This window comes from Notolabrus celidotus, chromosome 6 (genome assembly GCF_009762535.1).
Source record: "Notolabrus celidotus isolate fNotCel1 chromosome 6, fNotCel1.pri, whole genome shotgun sequence".
Taxonomy (NCBI): domain Eukaryota; kingdom Metazoa; phylum Chordata; class Actinopteri; order Labriformes; family Labridae; genus Notolabrus; species Notolabrus celidotus.
This window is the reverse complement of record NC_048277.1, coordinates 23,902,511-23,926,648: the sequence shown is the minus strand read 5'-3', so window position 1 is coordinate 23,926,648 and position 24,138 is coordinate 23,902,511. Positions and strand designations below refer to the sequence as shown.

Here is a 24,138-nt window from a genome sequence, read left to right as displayed (position 1 = left end):
TAAAAAGAACCACTGGGAACAATTCTCTGAAGGCTCTCTAGTTTTTTTCCTTGAAAACATTTGGGGATGTTCATTGTGGGTTCTCTAGAGGCTTTAAAACATGTTTAAAAGAACCTTCAGGGAATTCCCCTAAAGGTTCACAAAGATTTCTTGAAAAAAAGAAAATTACCTCGAGAACAATCTTTGTAAATACCCTCAGGGAACCTTTGGTGATCTTTCTTAAAGATTGCCTGTTTTGTTGGTGAGTTTATGAACACCCAGTAAAACAGGTTTCACAACAGACCACAGCTGAAAAGACTGTCTGTGTGTGAAAAGTTTTGTTATGATGCGTGAGTGCTGACAGTAGGGTATGTCAACCATTGAATGTGTGGTCGCCAGTTTATCTTTTTTTCCTTATAATAAGTTATTTGTTTATATTTATTGAGTTGAGTAATAGATGTATAGTTTTGGAGGACAACACATATATGTCAAGGGGATGCAAGAGGTAAAGAAATAACAGGTGGGCCTGATGGAGCTTAAGGTCTCTCACGTCAGTTCTGCTGTATGGTGACTGTTCCTGTTGTGTACTGTGTGCACTTCTAAAACTAAGAGTTCACAGTAATAAGACAACACTCATTACCTGTAGGTAAACAGTACCACTTTAATGAATAATCACATAAATATAATTCCCTGCATCATTTTGACAATATGTTAGAATTAAAGGCACAGGCTGAGGCAAAGTCACACAGGTAGATTTTTTTGGTGTACAAAGTGCAAAATCGTAGAAGTAAACAATTCAGAAATTCATCAAAATAAACATATTATTGATTCATTTTCAAGCACTAAAATGTTTAATAAATTGAGACACAACATAATCAAAAAATCAGTTTGTTTTTTAAAGAATTTTTTTACATTTAATACAATGTAGATTCAAAGTTAAATAATCTAAAAGAGTATAAACATCCAGGATTATAAATGAAAATGTTAGAATTTTGTGTTTTTTGTTTTTTTCACAAACTACTTATGAAGACATAAGACACTGACATTCATAAAAACATAAAAACACTTTTTTTTTCATAATACTGCATTGACTCTTTCACAACAATTAAAGCTGTAACAAATACATTCATGCTTCCTGTCTTCCCTCCATCTATATGTCTCTGTCTGTGTGTCAGGAGTTTATCAGAGCTCAGAGTCTGATGAAGCAGAAACTCTCTGCCTAACTACCAGTCTGATTGCATTCCACCTGAAACATAAATACTATTTTCACCATGCTACTTTAAGTGTGCATTTTTCTTTCTAACATCCTGTAATTCCAGTTTTTACTGTACAGTTAAAAAGAAGACATAGTATGTCCATGGGATTGCTTGATAATACTGCTGCTAGAGAATGTCACAAGCTATTCAAAAAAAAAAGTGGGATAAGCTGATGTCTACTAAAAGAGGGTTAATTAGATGAGCTTAAAGGTATCCACATGTAATGTTAGCAACAAAAAAAGATCTGCTCAGTCCCTATAAATGTTCCTGGATCTAGAAGAAGTATGTCTGAACCCGTCAAATAAGAGACCTGTCAAAGCTCTTAGGACCCACTGATGACTTCTCCAGAGTTGGCAGCAGGTGGAACGTTGACATAACTTCTGTGGAGCGTGAGGCCTTCTTGGGAGAGGATGGATGGAGGGGCTGTCTCTGCTGACATCTGTCCAGTTTGGAAGGAGCCTTGCAGGTCCATGTTGATACACAGAACTCCAGACAGCAGCTGGTTCTTGTACTGATGGAGACGCATGAAGACATCAAGGACTGAAGAGCTGGGGAACAGGCTGCTGGAGCTCATCTGGGACTGGAGGGACTGGTGGTGGTGGTGCAGCTCCAGCTGCCAGGAAAACCTTAAGGAACCATAAGCAAGCATGGAGAACTGAGGAAGATTTGCTAGCTGTAAATGTTGTTACAACTTATTGTTGTTACAGTTGATGGTATGGTGATCAATATATTAATGACTAAGTGAAAAATGAGACATGTGAGTGGACTGAAACATGAATCAACAAAAATGCTAACTGTGCTCAGTGTCACTTCTATATGTAAATTAGTTTTCGTTAAGTTGGACTTGTGAACATAAAAAGAGGAGGTTGTTAACTGTTGTGATCACAACTTGTCTTTGCTGCCCCTCAGTGGTCAAACAATTCATTAATGCATGTTGAACATGCTGGCATTCTGTCATATTCACATAAGTTAAACAGCAGCTGAACTGGACATTTGATCTTTTCTGGCATGACTGGGAGCTAAAAATTCTAGGTATAAATAAAGTATTTGCAAGTATACAGCAAAATTGGCTTCTTAAAACGATAATGTGTATGTCCTTGTAGTTGCAGAGTCATTTACCTGGCAGACACATGCTGGGAAATGCTTTTAGAGGCCTGGCGAAGAACATGCTTAAGTATCTTCAGTACCTGCTCTCGCATCCATCCCACGTCTTCTTGCACATCTGGCAGCCACTCCAGGAGTCTGCAAATGAGATACACTCACTGTTACAAGACAGGATCTTCAAACTATTATATAAACTAAACTAGACACAAACAGGTACACAGCAGAAATGCAGATGTTCAACACTGAAGTACTCGTCTGAGTGCTTTTCAAATATGAAGGGAATCTGGACCAGATGTAATTAAGTCCTGGAGTACCTGAGAGTCAAGGACATGGCGGACTCCAGAGGGAGGGTGTAGGGCAGCATCATGACTGAGGCCATCCTGACAGGAAGCATGTTGCTAAGCGACTGCACAAGACTCCTCCTCTCCATGCAGGCTTCCACTAGAGCTGTGGAGGGAAGATAGGAATATCAGAACCACTATTGTGAAGTATTTGTATGATTAACCTGCTTCATGCCTCCCTGTTCATGAATTTGACAAAGATTACAGCATATCAATTAATTTACAATTTTGAGGGCAGTGAACCTAAATGTCTTTCTAGTAAGAAAATACAACAATCTCTCTCACTGATTAACAGAGGGTGTCTTTCATTCCAATACTAGTTCATAGGAAAACTACTATCCTAAAGAAAGTGGGTCAAAGAACTTCTGACTTTGTACGAAAATCATTGTGGAGAGACTAAATGAAACTTGAAACACTTTTTAAAACTGTAAATTAAATAACAGGACTGTATTGTGGTAAAGATGCTAACAGTGATATTCATAATCTGCCGTACAGAAAATGAAAATCTTCAATCCTTGACCTCAAAGACTAATGCTGACAGGAAGTCAACCTGTTGGAACTTTTCATGTCACGAATGTATACTTACCTCTCCTGTTGTGTTGCAGGTCAAATTGACCCTTCTTAAAGTCTATTTTAGGCAATATATGCCTTCCAAACCAGCTAAATGCACCATAAAAATCTGGGCAGTATGTGACATAAGAGGTGTCATGTTAATTTATCAACATCACTTCATAAAACTATTGTATTTATATTTAGGGCTTTCCAATGTACATTAAAATAAGTTTTATCATGGATTTTAATAAAAACGAGTGAGTTATCCTCATTGAACACCAGTGGATTAAATCTTGATTTAAATGGTTAGAAATGGAGCTAAAAATTACATTTAAAAAAATGTGTATTGGGATTCTTTGGGGTTCTGACACTTTTGGATAATTTAATATGCCCTGGGTCAAATTGACCCAGTAACATTATTGCTGTTCCAGAGAAACGAACATAACAGGAGGGTTAAAGGATTTTCAGAGCCCACTCCTCAGTGTTGTTCCTCTTCTAAGCCTCTTGCCAACCTTTAGCATTTTTATCCCAAGTATGCAATGGCCTGCGTTAGGCTCATATCTGTTGTTCAAGCTGAACTTACATTTGTTATTCATATAACTTACTGGTCTACATGTGTCCACAAAAATGTTTAATTCTTATGATGGATGAAGTTATGGTCATACCACCTGGAAGACCCTAATAGAGAATTCTAAGCAGGAACAGACCAGGTTAGTACTGGGATGGAGCTGCCTGGAAATACCGTGTATCATAATGGAGCAGCTGTGGCTCAGTGGTAGAGTGGGTCATAATTTCAGTGGTTGGCTCCTTCATTCTCCACATGGAAGAAATGCTCTCGGAGACATTTTGTAGCATGAATGTGATTGGTTTTGATGGGCAGTTGGGCACTATAGATGGCAGTCTCTGCTATCAGCGTGTAAGAGGGTGAATGCAATATGTAGGTTGGTAGCAGTCCTTGGCTGATTTAATATTTAAAAAAAAAAAGGGCTATGACAATAGACCGGAGATGAGGCCACCATTATTGTTTATTTTAGCTCTGCCTTGCTTCTGTTATGTAATGTTCTGTTACCTTTATGCAGGGTTGGTGGAAGGTGCTCCATGATATGCTCCTCTAATGAAGAACTGGAATCGACCATCACTGCTGCCTCTTCCACACGTGGCTTTTCCTCCTCTTCATCACTTTTATTGTCATCATTATAATCCCCAATTACTTTGCCATTCCCCAGCAGAGGTCTGTCTCTATGAGGTCCATTAAAATGAAGCAATCCTGCAAACAGCAGCAAAAATTGACAGCAATCATTCTCTCTTATCTTGAATCAATTCTGAGGAAGTTACTGAAGCAGTTCAAATATTCAACTAGTTTATAATAATCAAAACATTTGATTATTTTGTCAGACTCTGTTGATTATGTGCATACAAAGTGCTTAAAAAACAAACAAACAAAGTCCAGTGAAAAGCGAAAGCAGCTTATTGATTATAGGACATGCGGTCACAGCACAAGTTCTGATAGCATATCATGAAGAAACTGTCCGTACCCACAAATCTATTCCAGCCAGAGGGGAAACATTAATTAGGTTTGCTATCCCTGACCTATTTTTTTCTAAACAGAGCATGACAGAGCAGAAGGTTGGAATACAAAGAAAACTACTATCTCTTACCATTCTTCTTCAAGAAGTGCAGAGCATCTTTATATCCCTGCTTACACATGGCCTTCATAACCTGCACTCAAAACAAAAAGAAACATTCATCAATCTAAGATGTCGACTGAGTTCACTCCAGGTCATCTGTGTGGATTGATTTTTGTTTTCCACATGTTTCTTTACCATTGGGTCTGGAGGGAAAAGTGCTCTGGAGACCCTGTAGAGGTTGGTGAGGGTGAACTGGATGCTTGTGTTGGTGAAGCGCAGCTCGTGTATGTTGGTCGAGCTGTCTCGGGGACAGATGTCGCTCTCTCCAGAAAACGGGGACACAGTGATTGTGTTTTTCAGCTCATACTGAGGCAGGTTGTCTGAGATTCCTCCATCCACGTATCGCTGAGTTATAGGAGAAAGATCAATATCAGAAACAGAACAACCAGGAGACAAATCACTTATTTTGATCCTTTGAGGGTATTGAAGGATATTTGGACCCAGAGGGAGCATTTCTCTGAATGTAGTGATAGTGACATCATATCCTGTGGTTTGATCAATGTTTGTGTTTACGAAGTTGGAGAACTTTTTAGGGCATGCTGAGTGTCAACAGATAAGCATGACAGCAGATTTTTGTGTCTGTGCCATCGAGAGTCAGAGAGGACAGAACAACCTCAAAGCCTGTGCCAACATGATCGCATCAGGCACGGCCGCCCTCACTGTTTGGTCACAGGCCCAGCACACACACAAGCACATGTGAGCTCTTACAAAACCCCACATAAAGGTCAGTGAGGGTGGGTGTTGCGCAAAAAAATTACCCCGAAAACCTTTGTGCTACAAACATGTCCAACAACAAAAAGTAAAAATAGACACTTAAATAGAACTTCTGCTTTTCCTTTGGTGGGAGATCTCTGACCCGCTGTTACTCCTCAGAAATGATATAATGGTGGTTTCCACACATGTGCTATTATGAACAAACACATTCTTGAGGAAGGGAGGGGCAATTGTGAGGAAAAGTAGCATCAACAGAACACAATGAGAGGAAATAAAGAACACCTCTCAGGCAGAGTAGTGTCAGAGTATGTGTGGTAACACCTCTCTGCAGCTCTTCATTAAAACCTATTGACTTTCAACTGCTTTCTACAACAGGATATCTGCAACATAAGGACATTAACCATGCTGAATAATCCTGAAGTCACTCACCACTCCATGCAGTGTGGGAGGAATGAGGCCACAGTATACAGGGATGTAGGCACTGCAGACACAGGCCTACTTAACAGAGAGAGAACATGAGAAAGATTTTCAAAATAAGGTAAAATTATACATTTTCAGCATCACAGCTAGATGATATAACTATCAATAGAGATATGAAGAATACTAAATAAAAGTTTTTTTTTCTCATCTAAAGGATATAATACTGTTCAATTACTTTTTTATTACATTAATGGAGCAGAGTCAAACACAGTCACTGCTTATCATCAGTGCAACAACTAAAAAATATTTTAATTGTTAAGTTATCCCAGGATCCCTAATTCAAAATAGCAAAATTAGTAAGACTCAAAATAGCAGCAAATCCTGATATTCAGAGGCTTAGATCAGTGATGCTACTTTACTAGGTAAAAGGCTGTAGAAGTAACAGTCATCGCTACATCATTGGTCAGAATGTCCTTCAAAGTAAATGTCCTCTAAAGCCCCCATGATCCAGTCCTGTGCCCACCTGCACCAGCTCCTCCTTGTTATTGAAATGAGACACCAGGACATTCTCTCCATCTGTCACTCGGGTCAGAGAGATTCCTAACCGTCCACTAGCCTGATGGTGACAATCAGCTGGCAGAGTGCGTCGCATTATGTGACGCACAATCTTCACCAGGTTAAAGGAAGGATGCATGGGTCCCAGGAAACGCTTTCTCGCCTCTTTGGCAACATCGATGATGCTCGCACCAGCCTCTCCTGTAGAGACAGTGAGACATTATTACTGTAAATGATTAGATACAGAGAAGGTTTAACTGAACTGATTCTGAATGATGGGATGAATAAAGCTCTTTATGCTGCTCTACTTCTAGTAATTTATTAAACCACAAATACAGATCAGTTCAGTACATTTTGATAAGATGTTGTATTTGAATATACCTAGAAAAGGAAGTAATAGCCCTAAGTGACTCCACTACAGAGCAATCTTTTTGAGAGTTTCTATTTCAAGTAAGCCTTTTTGTATATATATATGCCTATTTGTTGTTTCTTTGTATTTATAGCTAAGGTTATTGTTATTATATTTTTATTTTATTTTTTATTGTAGTTCTTATTCTTATTCCTATTCTTATGCCTTGTACAAAGAGAGCACAGTTTACTAAAGTCAAATTCCTTGTGTGTTCAAGCTTACTTGGCGAATAAAGCTGATTCTGATTCTGATTTCTTTTAAAGAGACAACCTTTCAAAATAAAAGGGGAGTAGTGAGTTATAAAATGAGTGGTTGATGTATTAATTTGACACAGGTATGATCAGGATGCTACATATCTACCATTGTTGGATTTTTTTTCTGACAGCTTTACATACAATCACATAGAACGTGCTTTACTGATGATAAGTTACTCTGTTTACATAACTATACAAATGTTGTAGTGTTTAACCGTATACCACTACAAAAGGGACCAAACATTAACACTCTGCTGAAAACACTCATGCAAGTTGAATGTTAATTACTTTTATTTCTGTTGACAGTGTGATGACGTGATGAACCAACCAATGGTTACTACACATTACCAGTGGTGGACAGTAACAAAGTAAATTTACTTGAGTGCTGTACTTATGTAAATTTTTTGAGTATCTGTACTTTACTTGAGTATTATTTTTTGGGGAAACTTATTACTTTTATCCCACTACATTTAGAAGACAATTATTGTACTTTTGACTCCACTCAGTTCTATCAATGCTCTAGTTACTCACTACTTTAGCTTTGAAGGCAGCTCATGAATTGCCTTCTCTTTTCTGAAATCTGATCCTAAAGACAGAAAAACTGTTTGTATAGTTCTGTTTGTCTCAGTGGTTTAGCCATACCTGTATATACACAGAACAAATTTCACTCAGATTAGGCAGTTCATTCAGAGGAGGTCAAAGATTTCAAGTAATGTTTTATAGATAAACATAATGTAACAGAATGTACTCCTATGTATTCTTGACTGCACTCATGCTTTGTGAAAATAAAACGTTTTGAGATATTTTAAAAAGTACTTTGAATACTTAAGTATTTTTAAAAGCAAGTACTTCAATACTTTAACTGAAGTAATAATCTGACAGAGCAACTTTCACTTGTATTGAAGTAATATTTGACCTGGAGGATCTACACTTTGTCCACCACTGCACATTACTCAGCAATAATAGGCTTCAAGTCATCAAGTAACCTTCATCAAAATGCTCAAGCATTATAAAAGTACCTACCGAGACAGACTCCAGAGACCAGGGCAGTGGCAGTGATAGCTCCGGCTGAAGCCCCATAGATATGTCGGGCGTTTAGCACCAGAAAGGGAGCCTGCTCCACCAGACAGCTGGCGACTCCGACATGATAGATGCCGAGGAAGCCACAACCTGCAAACGAGATGTTCCACGGAGAGTCTAAAGGAAACATACCGGTGACCGACCTCAATCGTGTAAAGTTGTGCTCAAGTGGTGAGACAAAGTTCATAGAATACCTAAAAGTCGGCTAAGCAACGTTCATTCTGTGTGGATGAGGTCTGTTTACATGTTGTCTTTGGAATGACAGTTTTTTTTTTTAGCTTTCTTGCCAACAGGAGAGGTCACTTATTCCGCTGCAAATAAATTATCGAAGTTTGAAAAACTGTCCTCTCTTTTGCTGTCGCTGAATCCCGTTAGTAAATGACCTCAGTAAACACTGCCCTAAGCTACTTCAATAACTACGTGGTGAACACACAGGGAGTTGTTTTTATTTTCCCAGCTCGGTGTATGTGTGCTGGAGGGGGGCGCAGTGAAACAACCAATCATGATCAAGAGCGACAAGACATGTGACCAATCAGAATCAAGATCGTAGTAGAAACAGCCAATCACAGTCCACACTGCTGAAACACCGGTGAAGTCAGTGAGCGGGCATTCACATAGCGACCTATGACAGCTGTCAAATCTCAACCCCGTGGGGAGATTGTTTCTTTGTACTTTCTAAATATATCTGTTTGTGTTCCCGTTTTCTGTTTTTCTTAAAATCTAACATTTGGCATAAATAGTCACAATGTCTTTAAAAGTAAATTCAAGACTTGCCTTTTTAATCTGGCTTTTAATTTGGAGTAATTTGGACTGCATTATTATTTTAATCTTTATTTAAATCCTTATTTGAATCATAGCTTTAACATATATTTATCCTATTTAATTATTTATTTATCTATTTATTACTTGTATTCATCTGATCTCGTTAACACTACCTTATTTTAAACTTTTATTTCCACTATTACTTATTTTATTGATTTTACTGTGTTGATTTGATTTGATTTTTAAGTATTTTATTTATAATCATGCCTTTTATAATTTTACCATTGCTGTTGTTTTCTGTCTCTCTGTTATTCTGTGAAGCACTTTGGGCTGCATGTTTTTATGTATGAAAGGGGCTATATAAATAAAGTTGAGTTGAGTTGAATTACAGGAGTCCATGATAAACATTTGTAAAAGGCCTGAGCATAAACATGGGTCTGAGAGACTTTGTTCAGTGAGGAAAAATGAATGACAGTAATGAAATTAAAACAGCTGCATGCTTTCTTCTGGACCATTTCTTTGAATCAGTTTTTCACAGAAAAATGCAGTACATCTGTTTTTGTGTTGATCCATGTTTTGTTCCAGGTTCATGATGACAGCTGCACTGGTGGGCTTCTGTGGGTGAGCTTATTAAACGACTGATGGCCTTTGGTACAGTGTGACTGAAATAAAGACTTACTTTCAATGAAAAAACTAATCTCAAATGATAATAAACTTTACAAACGTTCAGAGCAGTTTTAACCTGTGCTGAGATAAAACTATTGTATATTTTTGGGATACAGGAGGGTATATAAAAAGATGATCAATGTCACTTTGAATGCACTTTATTAAATTTTTCTTCACACTTTATTATTATTTTTGTAATATTAAATACTAATAGAAAGAAGGAATATAATACAATAAATTATACAGAAGCGCAGAATATTTAGAATTATCAGTGTATAAAAGTGCTGTGGATAAAGGTGATATATACAAGGATTTTCTTATCTAAATAATCAATCAGTTGGTAAAATCGTATTGAGGAATTAAAAGATGTATTCATTTATTTATTCATTCTAAAAAGCAGATTTTTGTGTAATGTAGGGTTCAAACTTTAACTCACGAATAACAGATTTCTGTTTTTTTATTATTAGCATTCACAGGATTATACAATAATGGTAACAGATACAAATATGGGAGCCTTTTGTATGGTGGCATCAAATATGCACATACATGTATGATTAGTTTTTTTTTAAAGTACAAAAATCCTGTTAACCTAAGACAATGTTAAACAAATACAAGTAGAGATATGAGAGAAAATAATAGCTGCATTAACATATTTGCTGATGTTGAACAGACAGATAAAAGTGTGATAAGAATATTAATAATAAAAAAGATATAGGCCAATACATACACACAGAGTTAAAACAAAAAAGAAAACAGCAAACCAAACAAAAACACCATGAGTTAAATTAAACCAAACTTTTAAAAAACAGATTTATGTTTAAATCCCTTCTTAAAACATACTTTTATCGCAGAGCCTTCCCTGATTTTATCTGAATTGATTTGACTTTATTCTATTTTAACCGTCTTAATATATTTTCAAATATTTGTATTCCTTTGGAGTTCTTTTAGGGGAATTTTATGTCTTTTAAAATATGTTTTATTTCCTTGTCTTGACTTGTGTATTTTTATGATCTGCCTGTTTTATCTTGCTGCCCATGTAAAGCACTTTGTAACCTGGTTTTGAAAGGTGATCTACAAATACAATTATCATTATTATTATTATTATTATTATTATTATTATTATTATTATTATTATTATTATTATTATTACTAAGCCACACTAGTTGACTAGTAGTTCACCAAGGCTGGCTCTGTTAGATTTAATCTAAGTTATAAACCGTGGGAAATGAGCAATAAGGGAACAAACTGTGTGTTGATGTGAATCAGTATCATTGATTGAACAGCGCCGCCTGGTGGCCGAGGCGCTTCTGACAGTGAGTGAACATCACGCTGACACATCTGTCCATCTGTCCCGCCCCGGGTTGAAACTTTGGCGGCGTTAGCTTCGAGGCGCTCGCTGCTACACACAGCAACAACCAGAGAGGCGGGAAGCTTACCTCGAGCCTGAATCAGACGACTAGACTCCGCCCGTGTCACACCGGCGAAATATTTAGAAGAAAACGAGCGAACAACTGTGATGTGACGCCTTTCTTTCAAAACACTGTCGGACACACGGAAGTGAGAAGTCAAAGAAACAGGTCAGCCTCTATTGTTTGATGTTTTTATTAACTAACATCACTTACATGTTAAACTAGCATGTAGCAGCATAAACGGACTATGAAGGACGTATTAGATATGCACATTTTGCTGAAAAAACATAGCTGTGGCTAGCTAATGGCTGACATTAGAGTAACTTTACTCAGCAGACATGCCTCGTAAAATCTTCCCCATGGCATCCTGTAACTACGTCTGAAATGTGTTACATGTATGACTGCCGTTTGAACGTCTCAAATCATGCCATGAGCAGCGTCACAGAGTCATAATGCAGAGAGGAAACCTAGGATCAGTGCTGAATATGTAGGGAACTATTGGCCAGCTGTCTGTACACAGTGGCTTCAATGGATGAGGCAGCTCCTGATGAAGATGATGGAGACCAGGCAGCCTGTTGGATTAAGGAGACGGACAGGTTGGAAGCAACACCCGCATGTAACCTATTGAGGACAACATCCCTTGGTGAACAAGACCCTCTCAAAGACCTTTTATCTCCAGAGCTGTGGAGAGGACTGTTGTACCAGGATCAGGATAAATCCGTGATGGAGGCTGGACCAATGATGTCTGAAGTTGATGAGCAAGACAGGGATGCTCCTTCTGTCTCCCCCTCCAGCCTCATGGACACCTATGGTCCCTCAATTTCAAGCCTCTCCTCATCTCCATACCCCTCCACTCATCCTCATCACCACCATCACCAAAATGCAGATTTTTCCTCATCTTCATCGTCCTCTTCATCCGTCGTGTGTCTGACCCCACCCTTGCCCCCCTCTGTGGGGGTCCCAGCCGTGTTGACTGATACAAGACTGACCCTGGATGTATACCAGGGAGGAGCAGCTGCATTACTGCTGCTGTGGGGGTCCATACCAGGGCAGGTGAGGGGAATCCAGTACCTAAGACTGGGATCTGAGGATCAACCAGGGCTGGATGATGCACTGGTCGTCCTACCCTACCTGACAGAGCTGCGATCGCTGGCTATTCGAGGTACTTTCCTGATGAACTCCATGCATAGATGTCTCATTATGTTGTTCACAGCTAAACATTTTTTTTTATTCAATACATCCTGCTCTCTCTCTCTCTCTCTCTCTCTCTCTCTCTCTCTCTCTCTCTCTCTCTCTCTCTCCATTTTTCTAGGACACTGTTTTTATGACTCCCGTGGTGACCCACTGCCAGGCCTCCTCACCACTCTGCCTCCATCATTGTCCTCTCTGTCTCACCTGGTGCACCTGGATCTCTCCTTCAACCAGCTCTCCACTCTGCCCTCCTGCCTTCTCAGCTTGCCTGCGCTCTCCTCTCTGCTCCTCTGCCACAACCACCTCTCAGCTTTGTCTCCTGATATATGCCAGCTGTCCTCCCTCACTTTCCTCTCCCTCCTGGGTAACAAGCTGGTCTCTCTCCCTCCGAGCATCAGTCAACTGAAAGCACTACAGACGCTGGATATCTCACATAACCTCCTTCAGCATCTACCTGATGAGATTGGTTCTCTGGAGGAGCTGGTTAAGCTGGAATTGTCTCACAACAAGCTGAAGCAGCTACCAGAGAGTATGGGTAAGGATGCCAGTGAGAGTGGCTGTGTCGGTGAAAGGCCATCATAGTGATAAAGTAGAATCCTCTTTCTGTTTTGTGTGCATTAAATTCACTAGGGCTCCAGTAAACCTTGCCTGCTTTGTTGCCCAGGCGCTCTCCTCTCCCTCAGGGAGCTTGTCATCTACAGCAATGACCTCCGCCTGATCCCACACTATGTGAACAAACTGCCTCTGCTGAAAATAGACGTGCGCGACAATCCTTTGGGACGGCCCCCAACGCCTCCTCCTCTCCCTCCTGCACCTGGTGAGCAGAGAGAGAAAAAGGGTTTCTCATTGATTAGGGTTTTCATTATTGTGACTGTGTTGCCTTTAGATTATGTTTACATTTCCTGTCAGCACATTCACTCTTTTTTGTTGCATCACTGTTCTTTTTTGCTAGAGAAAGCAGAAACAGAAATCCCTGAGTTACACCTTGGATTCAATCAGCACAGGTACAGTCTCACACTGGGCTCAATTAAACTTCTTCAATCTCTGCAGAGAAATCGTCCATCACAGTGTTTAGATTAGATAAAGATTAAAGACATCATGCTCCTTTTGCTCCTTTAGTTTCTGTGTTTCGTCCGCTGGGTGTCATGTGTTTCTCCCAGGGGGGGCTGAGCTGCTGTTCCCCCCGGGTTGCCTGGAGACAACCACAAGGTTGGAGTGGCTTGAGAAACGGCCTGAAAAAAAGTGGGTACAGCTGGAAGAGCATGACATCCTCCTGAGCTGTCCCCTGGAACTGCGTCCCCATGGGATTACCTTCCTAAAGGTATAGAAAAAAGTTTTGTGGAACTATATTTACCTTGAACCAGTTCAGATGTGTTCCCCAGTGAAGATACTTAACCTCACAGCAGAAACAATGTGATTACAGGCTTGTTGCTCATTTTGCTTTTCATTACACCTTTACAGGAGGTGAACTTTCATAGAAATCACCTGCTTAAATTATATAAGGTGTAAAGTTATGCATAATGGAGGATATATATATATATATTATTAAACAAAGTTTATTTATGAATTTTTCAATACAACAGTAATAATTCACAGTGATGAGATATACTGGTTAATAGAATCCTCCACCACCCCCACCCATGTTAACATTTAGAGGGAATACAACTTAATATCAAAACATTACAATAGAATGAAATAAAAACAAATGAATAAAAAAATAAGTATAAAATAAATAATATGAAATACAATAAATAAATTGAAATAAATACATAAAATAAATAAAGTGAAATGTTATGGGTTAAAACAGTACACCATTATCTAGGGCAGTGGTTCTCAAAGTGGGGTCCTGGGACCCCTGGGGGTCTGTGTACCATAATGTGGGGGTCCGTGAAATAATTAAAATACATTTCTAATAAATTATAAAATTGTACTGTGTCATTAAAACAGCATAAATACCATTGTTAGGATACCATTTAGTGGCTCGAAGGGATGTGAGTCTTGCTACTGTTAATTTTCTGAAAGCGTTTAAGATCAATTACTTGAAAAGTATAAATGCTGTCATGTTGAGTCCACAAGGAATGAAATGACCCTCTGTTTTAAAGTATACTAGTGGTATTTACTTGATTCAAATTGAAGTGTTATCTGTTTAGCACTATGGGACAGGTCTGAAGTATTTACATTGATACGTTTTACAATATAAATAGTTCCAAGGGCAACTAAGAATGCAAATGGTGGTAAGCATGTGCTTAATCTATGTTACAATTATGAGGGGGTCCTTGGAAACGTGTAAGGGGTCCCTGGCTCCAAAAAGTTTGAGAACCCCTGATCTAGGGCATAAACAAGCACTGAAACACACAACAGAGGGGAGCAGCAGCATGAGCCAAAGGGATATATATATATTTTAACTTGGCTTTTATTTTATTTTAGGCAACTAGGCAACTATTAGGCAAGTAATTTATACTTTGTATAATTATTTTTGCTGTATCTGTTGGTACATGTTTTCACAGAATAAAATATAATAATAAACAAAAGACAAAAGATATACACACAAGTTAAAAATTAAATGAGTTAATAAAGAAATAGAAGATGGAAGGAAATAAAATAAAAGAGAACAATAATGGGGGGGGAATATCTGCTTTGAATGACAGTTCTGTGTTGCTAGCTGTCTGCTTGTCATAACATGATCTAATATGAGCCACAGATGCTAACCTGACCTCTTGGGTATACACCATCTAGTATATATGGTAATTGGCTCCTCACAACCAAGATGGGATGGCGGACGAGTTGAACTCAAAGCTTCAGAGTGTAGTCAAAATCACCAACAGGAGATGTCAAATGTGTGTGTCTTTAACATAGTCTGGGAGTTTGAGGTCTGTGTTGAGATCTAGTTAACTAAAAGGATCTAAGAGAGACATGCTGTCAACAGAAAGTGATCGGTAGGTAATTTATTTTTCATCTTGACTCAACAGGCCTCTCTTGATTTGGTTTTTGATCATTTATCTTTGTGAAAATAGACTTGTTGTGTTGATTGTACGAGCTTATTCGTGTTACATCTTGTTGTTTTTCAATCCTTACAGCCTGTGGAGGTGTGTGTGCCGCATCATCGGACAAAAAGGAGAGAAGTGGTGGTGCAGAGGTTTGACGGACAGTCATGGAGCACTCTACCCACTGTTCTGAGGAGAGGCAGCGAGGGCCACAGCAGTCACCCTGGTGGACGTCCAGCCAGGGTAAAGCATAATACCTCCCTCTGCAAAATTAATATATTTATTATTTTAGTTTTGTTTTGTTCGAGTAAATCCAAAACTGACCTGTCTGTGTCTGTTCAGCTGGCTTGCTGCACAGTGCGCCAGTTCTCCTGGTTCATGGCGGTGTCTCGTCCAGTAAAGGACAGCTGCGCTCTCACTCCAGCTGGAGCTTTGCTGGTGTCCAGCTCTGATCCCGGAGTTAAGCTCCAGTTCCCTCCAGACTCCACAGTGCAGACCCGTACTATAACCTTACAGGTACTACTACAGTATATTAAGGCTTATATCCATCTGTACTTGTGGTATCTGTAGTTTACAACGCCTCAGTGTGTCCCTCTTTGTGTGTAAAGGTGCTGGATGTGTCTGTGTCGGAGGTGCAGACACTGTGCGGTGATCCCCAGGCTAGCGTGAGCCCCCTCCTCTGCCTCACCCAGTCTCCCAGTGTACAATTCCTTCAGCCTATTAAAGTCCAGGTCCCTCTGCCATCAGGAGTCACAGGTCCAGTATTCTCTACATCTTCAAGTCATACACATTTATAATGCAAATGTAAGAATGCACCAACAACACTGTCTGCTGCCTCTTTAGGTCACACAGTTGATATGTCCTGTCTGCATCTGCTACATGGAGACCCCACTGCACAAACCTGGACTGACGTCACGTCTCAGGTGTCTCTCTATGTCACCCATTTGTATGCGGTTTTCTACATCACCCATTTCTCTTGGTGAGTTTTTACGATAGCTCTCTAACAGTTGGATTCCCTGTATTTGCATTTTATAAAATCAACCTTGTGTGCATTATCACAGGTACTGGCTGTGGTACACAACTCAGCGCTGTGTTGGCGGCGTGGTCAGGAAGGTGTATCAGAAGCTGATGCAGTTTAAAGTCCAGTTTCTAGTCCTCCAGAGGAAGACTGATCCCTCACAAGTGATGCTGCAGTGCTTACCTGCTAATAAGGTGTGTAATTCTCCTCCTGTTATGTTATGTCATCGTAATATTTTTTTTAAAACTCACATCAGTAATTGTGATGTTTCCTGTCCAGGTGGAAAACAGAGTGCAGTCTTTATCAGAGCAATATGATGGACCTCAGCCTTCAGACCTGTGTGACCTGCTGGAAGGAGAGCAGTTTTTTGCCGGCTTTGAGAGAGGCTTAGACATCAGTGCAGGTCTGAAGTCCTTTTTGAGGCTCTGTCTTAAATAAACAGGATTTCTGCTGCCCCTTTCCCTTTCCAGATCTTAAGATATGTTGTGATGACTCAACATTATCCTTTCCTGTTTTCCTCAGACAGACCAGACTGCAAAGGGGGACGACTTAGTTTCACGTTTTACTCCAGTTGGAAGAATCTGAAGGAAGTGTACATCTGTTCAGCTCAGGGTCAGAGGGGGCCGGTGAGGGGTCAGGTAAGACATGAAGAATCATATTCAATATGCAGAAAAGTAAAGTGACTGGAAAGAAGAATGTCTGCTGTGTCTTCAGTTACATTTGCAGGTTACATATCTGTGCTAGGACTTCATGATCTTGTTTTTATTATATAATAACAAACAATAAGTCAGAATGCGCAAGATAGTATATCTAGGTGAAGAGCAGGATATTCTTTTCTAGAGGAAATGACACAGCCTAAAGCTTCCACAGGGGGGCAAATTACTGCATGAGTTGAGTTTGAGTCACAAATCAAGCTCTGTACCTGAGTCATGACTGATTCTAATGTGAACGCACAGACATGTCACATATATTAATATTATTCACTATGACTTACACTGTTTGAAAATGTCATCATCTCTAATGTCTAACTTCCATAGTCACTAATGAATCATACATAAAAAAATTCCCTCTGATGAAACTCTCCTTTCTATTATTTATCGAGAATTTTTGGGACACTTTTGTCTTTTATGTAAATTGACAGCTGAACATTTAAAGAGAAATCAGTAGATAAAGCAAGATTCATCTGGACTTGAAACAAACCTAGGACACTGCAACAAGTCGTTACACCACAGCTTCTTTGGAAACAGGAACTGACAACTGCTCAATATTTTGAAAGTTGTCGGTAGAATGATTGATAACAGCTGCTTTTTTAAAAATGTTTTTATTAGACTCAGCCAACACCACAATAAAAAATAAGTAAATACAAACATACAAAATAATAATAATATTAAGATTGTAATGATTAACACAAAAATAAAAGATATATAATAATAATAATAATAACAATATAAATAATTGTATAAATAGTATTTACGATAATAATAATAACAATAACAATAATAATAATAACAATAATAGTAATAAAAAAAATTCCTCACAGTAAACTTCAAAGAAAAATAAGTCAATAAAATAATAGTAATAATATTTATGTGTATCACAAATCAGCCCATCAGAGAGTTAGCCAAAAAGAAAAGAAGCAACAGGCGCCCACCTTATCTGAAAAAGATCAGTTTTTAACTGTAACCTCGCAGTTATACGCTCCAAATAAAAAATGTCCTTCAAGTTGTTCTTCCACTGTGTGACTGTGGGGGGCTGTGGCCTTAACCAGGAGATTGTGATGATTTTCTTTGCAACGAGAAGCAGGACCCTCAGCAGAGCTGCATGGCCACTGTACTCCTCACCCCCTGGTAATATTCCCAGTAGGAAGCAGGAGGGTTCAAAGGACAGTTCTAAACCCAGACAGTTTTTGATTTCAAGTTGAAGGCCTTTCCAATATGTTTTTAGTTTTGGACAGTCCCAGAATATGTGTATGGTCTCCGACCAGGCCACAGCCCCTCTAGCACTTATTTGAGGATCTACCAAATTTGGAGGTCACCAGAGGAGTATCAAAAAACCTCATCCCAAATTTCCAGTCAAATACACCACAGCTTTTCAATGAGAATAATGATTTAAAGATTCGAGGATGGTATTATGTTTTTTTTTAATGATTGAAAATATGTTTCCACCTTTGATAAAGGTGTCTTTTTACAGAGGCGAGGTCCCTGCCAATATCCCGGAGGAGGTGGCAAGGAAAAGGAAAGGACAAGACAGCCAGTGGCTCGCAACTTTACCACTGAAGCTCCCTGTCAGTTGGACTAATTCATTCTATTCTATTTTCATTCTATACAGTATTGCATTTTAGGAACAGGTGAAATAGTCTAAAGATGTTGGAGGCTTTTTGCTAATAAAATATGTAGCACTTACAGTAACTAGGGATGTACCGATCCTACTTTTTAGGTCCAGATTCTGATATCGATAACTGGGCTTTGGTATCTGCCGATACCGATACTAGCCGATCTGATCCTGGTATTGATTTAACAATCTTAATGTGAGGATAGAATCATGTTTTGGCAACTTCAGGGTTTTCTGACTTGATGGTGAACTGTACCTGGGTTCCAAGTGCTAAACCAGAGGCTGGAATCCCTTTATTTCAAGGATCCAGAACAATTAAATACAATAACCTGTCAGTTTTTTCACACTTTGAATCCATTAAACGAAGGTTTCTTGCTTCTTTGCAGTAGGCTACAGCTGACGTAAACTTCCTACTTTGGGCTTCCATTATATTTTCAGTGCGACTGCCATCCGTCGAAACATTGCCGCTGCACATGTTCCGGCGGAGTTGTTAGCAAAAGAAGCATGACATGCACCTAAACTGCAGAGCCTCTGTAGTTATCCTCCATCATGCTCCACCGGGCAAAAACGCACAGACCGGCCGGCGCTGATGATCTAGGAGACGCACGTGGCTGTTGTAAACACAGAAAAGCATAGAACTGAGATGAATAGATCTGCCATATGGATCGGCACTATATATCAGCCCTTTGTCACCGATATCCAATCTAGCTTTTTGAGCCCGATCTAGCCGATATCCTTTACCAGGATCAGATCGGTGCATCCGTAACCGTAACTTTCCCATACACATCCTTATTTAGCCTCATAACTAGAAGCTCATTGCAACCTTTGAAACCCATTTCACTGCAGGGAAGCACTGCTCACACTGTAGAATCTGCTCTTTGTTTTTTTTTTCTCAGGCTCTAAACTCAGAAAATAATTTCATCATGGAGGAGCCCCAGTATCCTCCTCTGAACCTGGGTGACCCTGAGAGCGGATACCTGACCGAAGCCAACCTGCTGTCCATCTCTCTTCAGATAGGACGGGACTGGCGTGATATTGGCATCCATCTTGGTCTAAGTTTCCAGGAGCTTGACCGCATCCAGTTCAAGTTCAGGTAGGGATGAGGAACGTTCTAATCGGCTTAAGTTCCTTAAATGAATAAATAAGATTTAGTTCATTTACAGGTGTGGGTATTTTCTGTTTTGGACATGTTTTAACCGTCTTTTAAAGGCTCAGTCTTACAACTTTAACATCCGAATTCAGTGCTGTTTTTAAAGCACTGCTTGAATGTCATACTGCAAATAAAGCCCAGCATATTTGATTTCACTGCAAGCCTTGATGTCTTCTCTAGAGGCTAAAGTGGCTGGTAAAAGCAGTTATTGTCTGTGCAACATTTACGTTTACAGAATTTAAGAGGTTAGGAGCATTTTCATGACAGTAGAGCTCAGTTTTAATGTGTAAAAAAAAAAAAAAAAATTCTCCAGAATTTGAATATTATCTCCAACTGACTTGATAAATATAAAAAGATAAACTAAATGTCTAAACCTGTTACAAAGATGTACATATAAATGCCATATATAAATAAATTTTCTCTACATCAGCGTGAGTGACTGCTGTGTTTCAGCACAGCCCAAACCCCCCCCCCAAGGGAACAAGATGGAGTGAGTTATAACGTGACTGAAGGAGAGAAATGGTATTTGATTGTTTTAATCTGCACCACTGTCAGCCATCACTAAGCCATCTGGGACACTGCAGGAGATTACATACAGACTGATGCTCATCTGTCCCTCCCCCTACTCCTCATGCTCGCACAACCTCGCGTGACGCATCCCGGAGGTGGAGGAAAAGGCATTTTGTAAAATGAAAAATACACACGGTGCAGAGGGTAGTCTTTAAGGGAGGTTTATAGAGGAATTTTGGAGGTTCTTTTATGTTTTTCTTTTGAAACAGGTGATGCATAATCTAAATGCGACACAGTCAGTGTTGGGGCATTTCTTATTATATGTTTATAAGGTGCAGTAGTAGTCTGGTTTTAAGAGGGAGTAATCATTCTTTGCTATGAGAATCACTTGTGTTGTAAATCAAATTACACATTTACATCAGCTCTCTTTAAGGGGTAAAGGGTTGCGGGGGGGGGGTAAAATCAATGCAGTAATGTGTTGCTATATTTTGTTTGGCAATTTTGCATTGACAAGAGAGTCTCAAACGTATCCATTTTAGGTGATTTTGCAAGCACAAAATATGCTTTTAAAAATAAATTGAGGGTAAATACATTTAAAGAAAAAAGTCATACCTTTTTATTAGAGATAGACCGATGTGTTTTTTTCCGGGCCGATACCGATTATTAGTAGTCAAGGAGGGCAATAACCGATATTTGGAGCCGATATTCATTTGCAGTAAAATGGGAAATATTGGCGTCAAAATTTTGAATAATACAAACTCCAACACTTAACTTCATTTAAATGCCTTTAAGCATATGTTTATTAAACACCTTTTCAGATTTGCAACATGTTAAAGTTTTTCTTTTATCTTAGACGACATCTTTGTTTTAAATTCTAACAAAAAGTGCAAGGAGCTCCCAGCCTCAGCAGCATGTCTTATGAAGTTCAATGAAAACTTAAACATATAAATAGCTCTCTAAAGTTTTATATGGTAAATAAAGTTTTCCAAAATGTCAATATACCTGAAATTTTAAAGGGATATTTCAGTTTTTTTTAGGTGTGGTTGTACGAGTTTTAAATCACTTAATTGTTGGGGCCACAACGGATGCTGCTCAGCTCGTCCCCTGTAATGAGAAACTGCAGGGAGAAATGGAACGCAAGCTAGGTTACGGTTTCTACAGACCGTGTCATTTCTGCCACAAGATTTAGCAAATTTTGAAAGATTCCGACCCGAGCACTCACTTCGGTTTAGGTGTATGTTCTACTTTGAGTTACCTGGTGGTGCGGCTGCATCAGAGCCAAAATAACCCAGTTTTAAATTGATCTCTTATCGGCCTTCGGATTTTTTAAAAAGTCTTACTTTTTGGTAACAGTTGCATTTGTTCATTTTACCTTTTGTGTACAGCAAAGTGCACAGGTATAAATTAATTTTCTATTTGTCTTCAGCCTGCAACATCAGAGTCAGTTTTTTAGCACGAAAATCAAATTTTTCTGCAGTAAAAATTCACCTTTTTAGAATCTCAATATCATTTCACTGTAACTAAAGCATTGTGACAATGATATCAGAACACCGCTGGGGATTCCCACTCCTTCTACTACAATGACCACCTAAAGGATTAATAGATAGAAGTAAATTTTCTTGTATATATTCTGCCTCTCTTGCAGGGACAACCTGGGCGCCATGGTGCTAGACATGCTGTTCCTCTGGGCCCGGGGTCAGAGCTCTGCAGGACCAGGAGCCGTGTCCAGGCTGGTGAAGGCTATGATAGAGAGTGGCAGGAGAGACCTGGCTGATGAGATTGAAGACATTGTCAGTATAGGGAGGAGAAAGTACTTGGAGTCACTGAGGAGAGTGGGGCTTGAAGCAGAGAGCTCCTCTCTCAGTGAAACGCAGCAGTAGATTAACTCACGCTGGGTGCAGCTGGCTGACCCACAGTTGAGTAACCTCTTAATTTACAACCTGCCCACATCATGTTTGTCTCTGCTGTCCAAACAACTGTCCTTGAATACAGCAAAATATCCCTTTTTGCAAAATCATCAGCTGATGGCATTTTTTACCTACAGAGGATGAGTAAACTGCATGAAGAAAAGCACCTCTATCCAACTTTTTAAAGACTCTAATGAAGGAAAACACTGTGGAAGTGCCAAAAAGGAGACACATTGGAGTTTGATATGATTAAAAAATACTCATGTAAAGTCCAATGATAAAATTGTGATTTGAATGTTGAGTAGAACTGTTGTTAAAAGTAAAACTTTTGCATTAGATGATGGAAAAACATTCATCTAAATTCTAAAAATTACAGGTTCTATTTGTTTTTCTGTTGGTAATAAAGAGTCAAAGGGATTTGGACCACTAGTTAGGAAACTAATATTTATGACATTTTAACATTATCAATCGTTCATAGAAATAAAGTCATGTGATGCTGCTCTACTTGAACAGACAAGTATTTCAAGGTTTCACCTTAACTCAAGTTGTAATTTTAATTTATCATATTTGACCCACCATCAGCGTATACTTTTTCAATGAACATTTCATGTTTCTAACTTTTTGGTAGAATGGCACTACCTCTAAGATCTCTCACACCTGTCCAGGACAGTACAGAGGCAGAACAAACAATGGAACCTAATGGACTGTAAGGACCTGGATCACTGACTGAAAGTGAAGGAGCAGCCGTTTTTATGGTTGATCACATTTCTATCTTGTGTGCCTCTGGTCACTTAGAAACCAGCTTCTACATGTGGCAAAGTCTCAGTGACATCTCAGCAGTGGTGGACAAAGTTACTTCATTATTTAAGTGAAAGTTTAGATCCTCCGGGTCAAATATTACCCCACTACAAGTGAAAGTTGTTCTGTCCAATTATTACTTGAGTTAAAGTACTGGAGTACTTCCTTTTAAAAATACTTAAGTATTCAAAGTACTTTTAAAAAAATCATTAAACATTTTTTTTAAAACATATTTTAAAAAAGCATGAGTGCAGTCAAGAATGCATGGGTGTTTTCTTCTACATTATGTTAATCTAGAAAACATTATTTAATATCTTAAAAAGTATACCATGAAGTATAAACTAAATTACTACAAGCACAGACAAGTTTAAAATGTTCATCTGGAATAAAACCAGTATGTTAGCTACAGACCTCGAAATGCTTTCTCAGGTTAGATGCTGATGTTTTGTCGGCTGTGATGAAGTTTGTATGGTATGGTAAACAGATCGGAGATTTACAACAATACAAATCATTCTTGGACTTAAAACATGGCTGTGGTGCTCAGGTGGAGAATCATCATCCTTCTCAGCCATAGCCTTCATCACCACGACTAAATGAACAAACTGATCTGAATAACATTTGATCTGCATCTGCTCTAAGCTCAACCGAGGTACGGCTACACCATTGAGACAAACCAAGTAGACGAACAGTTTACGGTCTTTGGGATCTGATTTCAGAAAAGAGAAGGAAATTCATGAGCTGACTTCAAAGCAAAAGTAGTGAGTAACTAGAGCACTGATAGAAATGTAGTGGAGTAAAAATATGATATTTGTCTTTCAAATGTAGTAAAAGTGATGAGTACCCCCAAAAATTAATACTCAAGTAAAGAACAGATACTCAAAAAATGTACTTAAGTACTGTACTCCAGTAAATGTACTTTGTTACTGTCCACCACTGCATCTCAGGACATTCTGTGAATTTGATATATTACTAATTGCTAGTAAAAATTGATAAAAAATGGAACGTGTCAGCTGTTTTATTGCTTTGAGAGTGTTGCAGTGAGTCATTCCCAATGCATCAT

The 24,138-nt window shown here is 38.9% G+C and overlaps 2 protein-coding genes across 3 annotated transcripts; one reads left to right on the top strand and one right to left on the bottom strand.

Annotated features, from left to right (window-relative positions):
• Window positions 1–620: 620 nt before the first annotated feature.
• pnpla2 (patatin-like phospholipase domain containing 2) lies at window positions 621–8,801 on the bottom strand. The gene is given in 10 exon segments (XM_034684786.1): window positions 621–1,580; window positions 1,582–1,861; window positions 2,355–2,477; window positions 2,654–2,786; window positions 4,302–4,499; window positions 4,891–4,951; window positions 5,056–5,265; window positions 6,064–6,129; window positions 6,578–6,810; window positions 8,296–8,801. Coding segments are annotated over 10 exon segments (1,596 nt in total). The 5' UTR covers window positions 8,540–8,801; the 3' UTR covers window positions 621–1,532.
• A 2,319-nt stretch (window positions 8,802–11,120) lies between these two features.
• Window positions 11,121–24,077, top strand: pidd1 (p53-induced death domain protein 1). 2 transcript variants are annotated; one of them, XR_004631686.1, is made up of 15 exons: window positions 11,121–12,351; window positions 12,502–12,915; window positions 13,045–13,197; window positions 13,333–13,384; window positions 13,500–13,701; window positions 15,458–15,607; window positions 15,707–15,880; window positions 15,973–16,120; window positions 16,208–16,343; window positions 16,426–16,576; window positions 16,662–16,785; window positions 16,905–17,020; window positions 18,573–18,666; window positions 19,610–19,806; window positions 22,019–24,077. XR_004631686.1 is itself a non-coding variant. In XM_034686736.1 (15 exons), exons 1-15 carry the CDS (start codon window positions 11,718–11,720, stop codon window positions 22,251–22,253), a joined length of 2,994 nt encoding a protein of 997 aa, XP_034542627.1. In that variant the 5' UTR covers window positions 11,124–11,717; the 3' UTR covers window positions 22,254–24,077. The 2 variants fall into 2 exon arrangements, 1 of the variants encoding a protein (XP_034542627.1); XM_034686736.1 differs by having other exon boundaries at window positions 11,124–12,351; window positions 18,559–18,666.
• Window positions 24,078–24,138: the final 61 nt, after the last annotated feature.

Coding starts and splice junctions, on each gene's coding strand:
- pidd1 (XM_034686736.1), top strand. CDS start 11,718: ATGGATGAGGCAGCTCCTGATGAAGATGATGGAGACCAGGCAGCCTGT. Junction 13,385..13,499: donor CTTGGATTCAATCAGCACAG/GTACAGTCTCAC, acceptor TTGCTCCTTTAG/TTTCTGTGTTTCGTCCGCTG. Junction 16,786..16,904: donor AGGCTTAGACATCAGTGCAG/GTCTGAAGTCCT, acceptor TGTTTTCCTCAG/ACAGACCAGACTGCAAAGGG.